The 12,804-nt window shown below is 44.1% G+C and overlaps 1 protein-coding gene across 2 annotated transcripts in view; it reads left to right on the top strand.

Moving 5' to 3' along the window:
- HPSE2 (heparanase 2 (inactive)) overlaps nucleotides 1-8,422 on the top strand; it is a 677,801-nt gene extending 669,379 nt beyond the window's left edge. Inside the window, exon 12 of one of the 2 annotated variants that reach the window (XM_019459090.2) lies at nucleotides 3,035-8,422. In XM_019459090.2, the coding sequence (XP_019314635.1) occupies nucleotides 3,035-3,200 (166 nt within the window). In that variant the 3' untranslated portion in view covers nucleotides 3,201-8,422. The remainder of the gene's footprint in view (nucleotides 1-3,034) is intronic. The other variant, XM_019459091.2, reaches the window with a different exon arrangement.
- Nucleotides 8,423-12,804: the final 4,382 nt, after the last annotated feature.

Raw genomic sequence — 12,804 nt, 5'->3', positions numbered from 1 at the left:
GTGTCTACTTACATTTTCATTTGAGAAATATGTATTTCGTTTATGTGCAAGACTTAACTATCTTTTCATTGTGAAACAATCTTTATTCATGATTATAACTGCCAACTCAGCCCATACCCACCCCCTGAGGTCAGTGAGCCACAGTTAACAGGGGAGTAAGGGGTGCTGGCAGGATCTGAGACTGAAGAGCTAGCCAGAGCTAGGCCTCGTTGTCCATGTGAAAGCAGAAGGGATGGGGAGATGCCGGAGAGGTTAAAGCAGTGACAGCAATTGATTGCTCTGTCAGCACTGTGGCAGGCAGCAGGAGGAAGGCGAGGCAGGGGGCAAAGAGATGGGTTACGTGGCAAGTTCTGAACTAGAATAGTAGCAGTGCAGGGAGAGAAAGCAGATATGAAAAATATTAAAAGGTAGAATTGATTGGACTCAGTGCCCCTGACAGAGAATTGGGGGCGAAGTCCCAGATGCCCAGCTTTCTGGCTTAGGTAATTGGATAGATGGTGTTACCAATACAAAAAAGGCAGAGAAAAGGACAGGGTTTGAGGAGAAGATTTTGAGTTTGGACGTAGAGACTTTGAAGTTCCTGTGGGACAGCCAAGGGGAGATACACTAGTTAGAAGGCTTTAGGTCCGGTTTGGAAGCATTGATGTGGATAACAGTCAAAGTCCTGGGTGCAGGTAAGTGCACTCAGTGGGAGTGTGCAGTGTGGGAGAATAAGAGATCCAAGGACAAAGCACCAGCATCCGAGAGACAGGTAGAAGCCAGTAGTCCCCCCTCAAAAGGCAACCACATGCAGAAATGAAGGATCAAGAGAGTGCGTGAGGGAGAGAGAGAGAGAGAGAGAGAGAGAGAGAGAGAGGTGTCCCATGGGAGCTAAGGGAAAAGAGGGCTTTAAGAGGAGCCATGAACTTGTCACTCCCAAAAGCAGTCAAGTACAAGGACCAGTAAGTGTCCCGTGACTACAGCAAAAAGAATTAATAACAAAACACCATCTCCCACTTACGGGTTCGTTATGCTCTCAAAGCACCTTCATACTTTGTATTTCATGTCTCTGGCCCTGCAGCCTATAGCAGTTGCAGAAATGAGAAAACCTCAGGAAGGGAGGTGAAGAGATTTGCCAGACCGTCTAGCAAGTCAGTGATGGGGATCCTGGAATTAGAGATCAACCCAGAATCTCAACCATGCTCCCTGGTTCCACCCATACTCGGGTTAGCTTTTGAAATAACCAGTAAGGAATCAGAATGGGGCCTGTTCCAGGATAGCAATATAGAAATTCAAAGGCTGGCTTGCTTATCACACTGTGTTGCACTTTCCAGAACCCAGAGATACCAGTGCTCTGGGATCACACAAAGTTAAATTCCTTAGCAGGAGGGGCTGGCCCCCAACTCCATATGTAAGAGGGAACACTGAAGGTTTTCAAGTAGAGCAGGGATATCAATTGAGTATTCATTGGAAAGATTAATTACATTATTGAACTTTTATTTGATGGTGCATATGTCTGGTTGTTGGATATTCACACCACCTGAAATAAAATAATGAGAATATACTGTGAAGACCTGTTCTGGCTTTTTTTTTTTGTAACTGGGCCCCTTCTCCTCATCCTGCATCCCACTCCAATGAGTAGATGAGTAGACAGACTGTCTTCACCAGAGAGGGTCACTCACATTTGGATCAAAAGCTCCTTGCAGATTTGATGAGGTCAACACTTACCAGATCTCGGTTCTCCTACTTCTACACTTTTCCAGAGGCAGGCCTGGCTCTCCAGTCCCCTGCTCCCTCTTTCATTCCTCAGTCATACCGACAAGAGGAGGGTGGCTGTTCCTCTGTCAGATCTGGACCAGGCCCAAACTTACCCATGCGGGACAGATCTGGACCTACCTCCCTGCCTCGCTCTCTGCTGGGAGCAATTCACAACACACTCCTCTCTGGGAGTTCACTGCTCTGTTGGGGAGAGGTCTGCTTATCTCTCTCTAAACCTATCATTCATAGCACACAAGGAACATGAAACAAAGACCTTTATATCAGTTTCTAACATTTCATTCTCTTTACAGCTCAGATTATATCACTGCAATGTTATCACGTCGGAGATTGGGCAAGGCCCCAAAATAGCCATCACTATGCAATGTTGATTTTCTGAGGGTGACTCACAGCCTTATTTCCAGCTGGTGGCCTGGCTCTAGCCTTTTCTTCTGACCCAGAAAACTGAGCTTCCATCTGGGTACATAGCCGTACGAGTCATTCTGGGTCAGGAACAGCTGGGAAGTTCTCTGCATTCTGTACCACAGGCCAAGGGTGGGTGATGAGTTATTTCCTTTTCTCCTAAGTGTGCTCCGAATGTGGCCCTCTTTCCAGGATTGGAGATGGCTGGTGCACAGGAAGAATAAAAGCAAGCGGGATGGGTGAACTCAAATTTTAAAAAATGCGTACTTTATCACCTACTCCATTGTGCTGCTAAAACAGAAACATCCGTTAAATATTTGATAAGAAAACTCAGACTAGAAAAAGGAGTCTCTAAATGTCTCTGTCCTCCTTCAGAACAACCCTAGTCAAGTGACATGATGTTAATTCTCTAATCTCTCAAATAAATTAAAGATAGCAGTTAAATAGGAGATTTCTGAGACCATCATAAGCCTTCGGATCATTCCACAGGAAAAAATTCTTTAGGTATAAAGTCAAACAGATTTGCTATTATGATTTTAAAAATAGGCCTAAGACACTTTTCAGCTTCTGCATCATGGACTTCTCATTTGTCTAAATGCTGTGTCTCTGGAACGAGACTTCCTGTGTTCAAATCCTGGCTCCCAGCACTACATGCTGTGTGACCTTGGACAAGTCATTTAGCCACTCGAGGTAAAATGGGATAATGGCAATTTCTTTCTCAGAGCATTGCTGGAATTTTTTAATGAGTTTTTAGAAGTAAAACGCCCAGGTGAGCACTTGGGCACAGCAAGTGTCAGTAAGTGACGGCTGGGCAAGTATCAGACAGGCTCTGCTGGGATGATGAATGACAAGCCCGTGCTATTTTTCTTCACTGCAGGTCAGTGCAGCTGAACGGCCAGCCCTTAGTGATGGTGGATGATGGGACCCTCCCAGAACTGAAGCCCCGCCCCCTGCGGGCCGGCCGGACATTGGTCATCCCTCCAGTCACCATGGGCTTTTATGTGGTCAAGAATGTCAACGCTTTGGCCTGCCGCTACCGATAAACCACCCTCACAGTCACAAGCTACCAGCAGGCCTGCTGAACTGCTTTCCACTCTCCTGCCCTAATAGTGTCCTTATTTTTCAGACATCTTCTTAGCAACAAAACAGTCTCTGCTGCCCAATCCTGCTGGAATCAGCACAGACTTGCTCTGCAAAGAGACAAATGCCGTAGCATGAGCTTAGCCTAGGTAGGCCACATCCGCCCCGAAGGAAAATGTAGACATCACCCGTACCTGTGTAAGGAGGAAGGTTTGTGTGTAGACCTGTATGTATCCACGTACACGTACCACGAAAACAAGCTGACGGCACGCTCCCAGGACCAAGGAAACAACTCTCCATGATCCTGGTCACATAGCAATAGAACTATGGCTCTGAGCCTGTGATGGCTGCCCTCCGCAGAAGATGAGGAAAGAAATAACCAGGTGGGCCTGAAAGAGCCCAGCCCTCTCCCAACTCCTTTCCTTGGCTGTTCCCTTCTGTTGCCCTGGGTTTCCTACCACCTCTCTTCCCACAGGGGAACAAGTGGGTGGGTCAGCGCCGGCCTGCTGGGCGAGCTGTTTATGTCATTTCCTGGCTGATGTATGAGTGTGCGCATCTGGGCTTCTGACAGTGGCATCCATCACTCGCTATTCCTCTGGGAAACGGGTGCTTCCAAAGTAAAATTGCAATCATGCTCCAGATTTTGTAAAAGGGTTCTACTCCTCTGTGAATCCAGATTCCCCTTGGGTCGGAATGGGAGTCAGGTAACAATATTCATGGAGTGGAGAGCAATGTATTAGGCACCACAAAAAGCAATCATCATCCGTCATGTGTCTGGGAGGGAGAGAGTTTTAGTACGAAGAGAAAGCACGCTGAACCACCATAGACACATGCACACATGCATGCACACCCCAACTGAACAAGCAAGTAATTAGACCTGCATCCAATCTGAGAGAATCTTAAGAGCTTGTAGAGCAAGCCATTCATGGTTTGTTTGACCAAATCCGTAAAAAACTGTATAAATCAAAAGTCATTGGATCTAACCTTTCTGCCTCTTCCTAAGTAGCTGTGTGCCTCTCAATGGCATTTACTGGGCAGAAATCTAATCTGGTCGTGAAAGATGACCAGGTCTGTGCTATCCCGGACCAGCCAGTGTGAGCACAGAACAAAGTTTTCGGCTCACCACCTGGGGCAAGAGGGAATCTGGAGGTGGAGGTCTGGTGGGGAACTGTGGGGTGGTGGGTGGGAAGCCCCTGGGTTGGGGAGGGGGAAGCAGACTGATTTAAAGTTCATGATAAAGACCTTCTGTATGATTCAAGGGGTAAGACTCAAATAAGCTGCCACTGAAATGACTGTCTTTTTGCGGGTTTGATTTTCTTTCTCAGGATAAAGGACATGAATGGCGCTTTTTCAAAGGAGGAGATATTTGACAACGTCAGAGGGTTCCAATTAAGAGAGCAGTCCGGTTTCTGCTGTTGAGAGAGGGTAGGAGAGGAGTGGAGGGTCAGGGTTGCTGAGGCCAGGGGCCAGGCGATGACTAAGATGCCCAAAGGGCCTAGGACAGGGCCAGGTCTGAGGTGAGACTTGGGAGGAAGATTACACAAGGGAGGAAGTCCAGGAGACTCAGCTGGGAGAAGCGGGCATTTGGGAGAGGGAAGCCCACGGGCGCATTCTATGCACGAGGCAGAGAGTGGACTTGGTTTTGAGGTGTTTGTCAGCAGGTGTGGGAGGACGACAACACAGGAGGTTGGTGCCACCGCCAGCACAAAGGGGGGCCAAGGACTGGGCTGGACCCGGTCAGTGGGTGTGCTCTGCCTGGAAGCGACGGGGGCCTCCTCTTCTCGGGAAGCAGGCACCTTCTGCCGAAGGCTCAGCTCTGCAAGGGGAGGAGAAAGAAGTGCCAAGACCCGGAATAGAAAGCAGGGAAAGCAGAGTCAGAGGACAGCCCAAGTGAGGAAGAGAGAGGAAAACAGACAAATAAGTTGTTTCTCCAAGCTTTAAAAAATGTGTGCAGATATCAAAACCTCTTCTATGTGCCGTACAGGCATAGCTGCAAGCCCTTGCTGATGACGCGAGTAAGTGGCTGTCTCTGCGGACCTGGGCCCGGGCCTGGCTAGTTTGCTTTACGAACATAGTAGCCCCCTGAAGGAGTCACCAGTTTCACCCCCACCTTCCTGTGAGCACAGAGAGGTTCACAGCCTACCTGGGGCCACCCAGGGGAGTGGGTTGCTGAGCTCAGAATAATCCAGAGCCTGCTCATTTAACCAGCAGGCCCAGGGGTCGCCCGCCTCACAGCCTCACTCCCTTACCTTTCCACAGGTCCTGCTAATTCACTGCAGCAAACCTCCAGAGCTCTGTGCAAGCACACTCTGTGTAAATAGTGCTGGTTCTTCACTAAGCTTCTAAGCTTGCAGAATACAGGCAGTTTCTGCTTCTTTTATCTTTCTCTGTGTATTAAATGCTCCCAAGAGGTTTAAGTTTTGTTTGTTGGGTTTTTTTGGGTTTTTTGTTTTTTTTGTTTTTGTTTTTATTTCTTTTTAGTTAATAAAGGGATAAGGGAATCACTGAAATGTATCTTTGGGGTCCTGCAATTCTAACTTTGCAACTGTCTCATGGAAGAAGTATTTGCATTATTCAAAGGATACTGAGAAACTCACAATAACATCACATTCTGCAAGGATTTCGGTACAGGGCATCTGTCCTGGCTTTTTCATTTTGGAGTGGAAGATAATTACTAAATCAGTAGGGATCACTTCTTATAAGGGATTCCCCGATCACACTCCCCCCCCCCAAAAAAAAAAACAGCCCGTGGCAAAACTCAGCATCACAGTGCACATTAGGGGAGCAGGCTTGCCAGGCTGGGCCCTGGAACGAGAGAGTTCAGCCACCAGCCTTCCAGATCAGACTTTTCCTCCTAAAACAAGACATGGCCGAGATCATCTAAGACTTTAGAATCACTTTACTTTAAACTGAAGAATGGCCTTGCAGAAATGCTTATTTGAAAGCATAATAAAAGTATAATGAGAAGTCTGTGCCTTTTGTTGAAACGATTTTCTGCTCTTCCTGCCTCTAGGAATGATTTTCTTTCTCCTTTCTTATCACAAAGGCTCAGAACAAATTCTCATTGTTATTTGAAGAAAGAGTCTCAATTCTTCTACTACCCTGAAAAAGCTGCCACTGTGGGATATTAGCTTACCTTTGGCCGGAGAAACGCTTGAAAATCCCAGAACTGGGCTACAATGAGACTAAGTAAGGCCCAGGACTCCTAGAACCGCAATTCCTAATGGTCCACTCGCCTTCGTAGCCCCAGCCCTTCCCCAGTAGTTGTCCAGTCCCCGGGGCAGATGGGTCCAAGCCATGTACCCTCCAGAATGGCAGAGGTCATTGGTGGATTCCATCTGAAAGGCCCCCGCTGGCCTTTAGCACTAGGAGTTGCTGAGGCCTCCTGAGGTGGGAGTGGGAAGGACCCCGCAGGGTTGTGACCTGCTGAGCTGCCCAGTGCTCCAGGCCATGCCCAGCCTCTGCAGGTGTGCTCTGCCCTTGCACTCCAGGCCCCTGTGTCTGAGAGGGATGCGGCTGCTGGATTCCCCTTGGAAATCCACTGAGAATGGTTTTATTTCAGAAAACAAGAGGGCAGTGTTTAAATCCAGCAGAAGCAAAGGTGAACCAGGTGGATACCGCTGGCAGTAAAAACACCAGGACAGAAGAGGACTTTAAAAATGTGAAGCATCAAGAGAGCAGCCAAAAATAATAGACATCTGGCTTGGAGAAGGCAAGGGAAGAATACATAAACATTTATGTAGCAAGTCTCCTCCACTATCCCTTCTCTCCAACCTCAGTGCCCCTGCCCCAGCCTGGACACTGCTCATTGCTTTTCCACTAACTTCTCTCCAGTTCCATGGCCTTCCCTCTGCCACGGACACCCAACCCGGAGCGCAGGGAAATCTGCTGTACTGAGAGGGAATTAAATCTTGATTGTAGAATTGTTTGCAATCTTTTCTTGGGATGTGCCAGAATTGCAAATAAGACAGTAAGGGGCACTCACAGATAAACAGTTTTTATAAAGCCCAAACAACTGGAGTTCTATAATCACTGCTTCTGAGTTCCGCTAACAGGGACAGATGCTTCTGTAACTACCTTCCCGGGCCCAGTCCCGGGTGGTGACTGGGGAAGACCAGAGAAGTGATTTGTCCAAGGCCATCTAGATAAGCAGAGTCAGAATCAGATATCGAACCCACATCTATTGAACTCCAAAGCCTGCTCTCACTGCATTGTGCTCTCTCTAATTGGACTGGTGGTGGCCACCTTTTTCTCACCTCCAAATTGCCCACAGCTAGCTTTCTTACCGGCCTGTGTGTGTCTACAGAGAACCCTAGCAGTGCCTTCGCCCAGAACAGCTGGTGGCAAGTATGGGAAAGCCAACTCGCAGTTCTGATGAGTAGTGAGTAGGGCCGTGAGCAGCCTGTGCTGTAAATGGAATGTGTTTTTCTGTAGAATAAAGGACCAGTCTTACCACCACCACCCACCACAGGTGATGATTCCTGATATTTCTAAGTCCTGGAGGTGAGTGGCAGAGCCAGTCAGCACCCACACATGCACTGCCTCTGAGATCATTGCTCCTCCTGCCCCAACTACTGAGAGATTTGGAAGTTTCTTTTCTTCCCAGACTAGATAATAAACCCATTAACTATTGCCTTAAGGGTAGAACTTGCAAAGACCACTCTAAAACAAGAAAGCTAAAATACAAGAAACCAACTGCTTTCATACCCACTTCCTTCCAAACACCAGAGAGCCCCACCCCTGCCTGGGAGCCCTGGGGCATTTGCCAGGAGCTGACCAAGTTCCGAACGACTGGCTCATGAATAAATCCCATGTCCTATGCTCCCAGCAGAGTAAAGGAGGCCCTTCTTTACGGCCCACATCATGAACTTTTCTAATTATTATTCATGAAAATATTCTAGGATTTTTTTCAAGTTGTAAATGTTATGTAATAAATTATATTTTTGGAAGAAGCAAAAAGAAACCTAAGTTTTATTCATCTAAAAGTTGGCAAAGAAAGTGCAGGAACATCTCCCAGGAAAAATTTCTTCTCTGCAGGGGATTTTAACAGGTGTTAATATTTGCTTCCAAAAAACAGATTATATTAAGGTTTATATGAGCTTGGCGATTGCAGAGAATTTGGGTCCATGAGGTAGTTTCTATTTTGAGGTAACACTCTGTAAGTAATAAAATGTGAATACTCTAACTTTCTGTTCTCAGGGTGTTCTGTGGGGAGAGGGGCCCACTGTTGTCCACACTACATTTTGACCCAATGAACTAACACATGATGGGTATCGTTGATTTCATGATGTGCTGCTCTCTCCCGCTTCCCTCTTCCCCACAAGCCCTGCTTCAAGTACTCTAAGTGGAAATTAAGTTTTATTTTTCAAGTTAGATGTCATTGATGATGTTTGAAGTAACTGTTAACTGCAATAACAGATAAACCCCAGAATCTCAGTGGTTTAACATAAACGACGTTTATTTCTTGCTAACAGATCGTGTAAAGGTCAATTGGTGGTAGTGGGGTAAGTAGTGGTTCCATGCACATAGTCCGTCAGGGATCCAGACTGGTAGGCTGTGTGCCATTTTAGCACTTGGCCTCCAACATTGCTATGGGCGTCAACATGCAGCGGGAAGACAAGGAGAGTGTGCAGAATCACATGGGAGTAGTTTGGGGGACCTAACCTAGAGTTAGCATAAATTCCTTCCACTCAATTCCATTAGCCATAAGTCAATTACACGATCCCATCTAGATGCTGGAGTTTCAGAAATAAAGTCCCTGACTGGACAGTCACTTCTCAACAACAATTATATTTTGTTGCTATAAATGGAATGTCTTTGATCCCCCCCAAGATTGCTATGTTGAAACCTTACCCTATGTGATAGATTCCCAATGTGATGGTATTTGGAGGTGTGGCCTTTGGGAGGAGATCAGGTTGTGAGGAATGAGCCTTCATGAGTGGGATTATAAGAGAAACCCCAGAGGGCTCTTTCGCCTCTTCCACGACTTGGGGACACATCGAAAGTGGGCTCTCAGCAGACGCTGAAGCAGCTGGAACCTTGATCTTGGACTTCCCAACCTCCAGAACTGTGAGGAATAAATTTCTGTTGTTTATAAGCCAAGCAGTCTATGGTATTTTTGTTATAACAGACTCAACAGAGTAAGACATTCATGAAAAAGGAGCACAAAACTTTGATGGACAGCTAGGAAACCAGAAAATTTATCAATGACGTTGGGTCCCTCTAATTGAGCGTCATCAAGTGAGTGTTACAGACCATATGTGAGGATACCTAAATTCGAAGGATTTTTTTTAATACTTCAGAATGACCTAAAGAAGCTTTCTTTTGCCTCTTTCCATTCCCTTAAGTCTTGCTACTCCTAGTACTTGGCTGAATTTTAGCAGAAAACGATCTGTGTTGTTCCACCGCTATCCAGTTAGGATGCATCTAGTACTGGATGCTCTGCCCTCTACTAACAACATTAGTGGCAAATATGTGGGGAAATCTAAATAAATATAAAATAATAATAATAATAATATTGTCTCATGAGATTTAAAATACAGAGAAAATTAAAAATGCATTACAATAGCATACATTTTAAAAGCAGGCAAAGGGAAAGTATTCTAGCATCCTTTCATTTTCAAGGAAGAGGTAATTTATATTAAACTTTCATAAGTTAAGGAAGCATGTTTTAATCTCTAGGGTAACCACTAAAAGAATATTAAAAGAGTGTATTATTTCTAAATGAATGAGGGAAGGAGGGAGAGTAGAATCAAAATAAAAAAAAATAGTTGATTTATGGGCACCTGGGTGGCTCAGTCAGTTGAATGTCGGATTTTGGCTCAGGTCACAATCTCATGGTTTGTGAGTTCGAGCCCCATGTCGGGCTCTGTGCTGACAGCTGAGAGCCTGGAGTCTGCTTCAGATCCTGTGTCACCCCCTCTCTTTCTTCTCTTCCCCCGCTCACGTTCTCTTGTTCTCTTTCTCTCTCCCTCTTTCTCTCTCCTCTCTCAAAAATAAACAGTAAAAAAAATTTTAAAGATAGTTGATTTAAAAGAAAGCAAGAAATAAAAGAAAACAAAGAACAGGGGGACAAATAGAAAACAGTAAGATGATAGATTTGAACACAAATCTATTCTATTTGAGAGAGAGAGCACACACAGGGAGGGGCAGAGAAAGAGGGAGAGGGAGAATCCCAAGCAGGCTTCACACCAAGTCAGCACAGAGCCCGACACAGGGCTCCATCTCACAAATCACGGGATCATGACCTGAGCCAAAACCAAGAGTTGGACGCTTAACTGACTGAGCCCCCCAGATGCCCCTAGTTTTGACTTTTAAAACCACTAATTGAAACAGTATTAAATTGATTACCAAACCTTTTCCATCCCTTTAAATTCTGCACTCAAGGTGAGCATGTCGTTCTCCTCACCCCAGTCCTGGTCCTGAAGCCAATAAAGGAGAAAAAATGGAATCATAAAAGTACTTGATAAATGTTCTTAAAGGCATACAAGGAGGAAAAAAGGAACAAAGAAAAGATAGGACAAATACAAAACAAATAGCCAGATAATGACTGATAGACTTTAAACCATAGTAATAATCACATTATATGTGAGTTGTTCTTAACATACAAGCTGACAATTCAGCCTGGCACAGATTGTCATTCTGGGTAAAAAATAAGACCCAACTATATGCTGCCTGCAAAAAAATTGTGCTTTACATATGAAAACATGAGTAGGTTAAAAGTAAAGGATAGAAGATCACATATGCAGGGGAGGTAGAATGTCTGCTCTACCTCTCAGGATTTCTGGCTGAGGCTGCCATAAAACAGAGAAATAGGAGACAAGCACAGAGATTTTATTTAGTGATTTTTAACATGAACGTGGGAGCCCCCACAAGAAAAATGAAGACCCAAAGAACTGGCTAGGCCTCAGTGTGTATATACCATGTTGAAGATTGGCAATTGTGGGAAAGTAAACTCTATGTGGAGACTAAAGAAAGGTAAGAGTTAGTTTAACCGGGTCTCTTTGCACAGATTTCTCTTTGCCTAGACTTTCCCTCTTTGGTGAGAAGAAAGCTCCTTTCCTCCTGGAATAGGGAGGGCCTCTTTCCCATGGGAGTTTCATCTCTTGCTTGCAGAAAGAAAAGGAAAGTCAGCATGCTTTTAGCTCACAATCATCAATATACCAAAGCGGTGTATTTTGGGGGAGCATGTCCTGAACTCTGCCACAGGCCATGTGAGCACTAATCAGAATAAAGCTGAAGTGACCATACCATTCTCAAACAAAGTAGATTTAGTGCAGTGGATAGTGTCAAAGATTAAAAGGTAATTTCCTAATGATACAGGGGCTAATTCGTTAAGAGAACATAACAATCATAAATGTTTATGTATCAAATAACAGAGCTTCAACATATATGAGGCAAAAGCTGGCAAGACTGGGAGGGGAAAGAGACAAATCCATAATTACACTTAGAGAATTCAATACCATTATCTCAATATTTGATAGAGTAAGTACGCAGAAAATCATTAAGAAGACAGAAGACTTAAATGTTGCTCTCAACCAACTTGACCTGACATTTATAGATCACTCAACCCAACAAAAGAAAAATACCTACATATTCTTTTCTAGTACACCAGGAACATTCACCAAGATTTACCATATCCTAGGCCATAAATAAATTGAAAAGGAGTCAAGTCATACAAAGCATATTCTCTGACCAAATGGAATTGAAATAGAAACCAATAACAGAAAGATACCCAGAAAACCATCAAATAGTTGAAAATTAATAACACACTTCTAAATAATCCATGGGCCAAAAAAATAATCAAATGAAAAATTAGACAGCATTTTGAACTAATTGAAAATGAAAATAAAACCTATCAAAAGTGGGAGCTGATAAAACAGTACCTTGGGGGAAATTTATAGCAGCAAACTCCTTTGTTAGAAAAAAAGACAAAAGGTCTCAAATCAATGGGTCAGGTTCTAAGAAACTAAAAAAAAAAAAAAAAAAAAAAAAATTTAATTAAATCCAAAGTAAATAGAAGAAAGGATATAGTAAATAGCACGGAAATTGGTGAAATAAAAAACAGAAAAACCAATGAAAATTGCTGAAACCAAAAGCAGTTTCTTCGAGAAAATCAATAAAATCCTTAGTGTGACCTGAATCCTTCTAAATTTATTGAACAGAATAGAGAGCCCAGAAATAGATCCACACATTTATAGTCAATTTATTTGAGACAAACGTGTCAAAGTAATTTAATGGAGAGAGGATTTTTTTTTTCAACAAATGGTGCAAGAAAAATTGGATATCCATATGCAAAAAAATGAACCTGAACATTTCTCTCATACTTTCTACAAAAATCAACTTGAAATGGGTCATAGACTTAAATGCAAAATAAGCTGTGAAACTTCTGGAAGAAAACAGGAGGAAATCTTTGTGACTCTGGTTTAGGCAAAGATGTTTTAGCCAGTGCACAAAAAGCACAAAGATTTCTGTTCTTCAAAAGTCACTGTAAAGAAAATGAAAGACAAAGTCACAGACTGGCAAAAAAAAAAAAAAAAAGCAAAACAGATAGCTGATAAAGAATTA

The sequence above is a fragment of the Panthera pardus genome, unplaced genomic scaffold (genome assembly GCF_024362965.1).
Source record: "Panthera pardus isolate Hobbes unplaced genomic scaffold, ASM2436296v1 HiC_scaffold_22, whole genome shotgun sequence".
Lineage (NCBI taxonomy): Eukaryota > Metazoa > Chordata > Mammalia > Carnivora > Felidae > Panthera > Panthera pardus.
The sequence above is the reverse complement of the archived record's forward strand: the minus strand, read 5'-3'. Positions and strand labels throughout refer to the sequence as shown.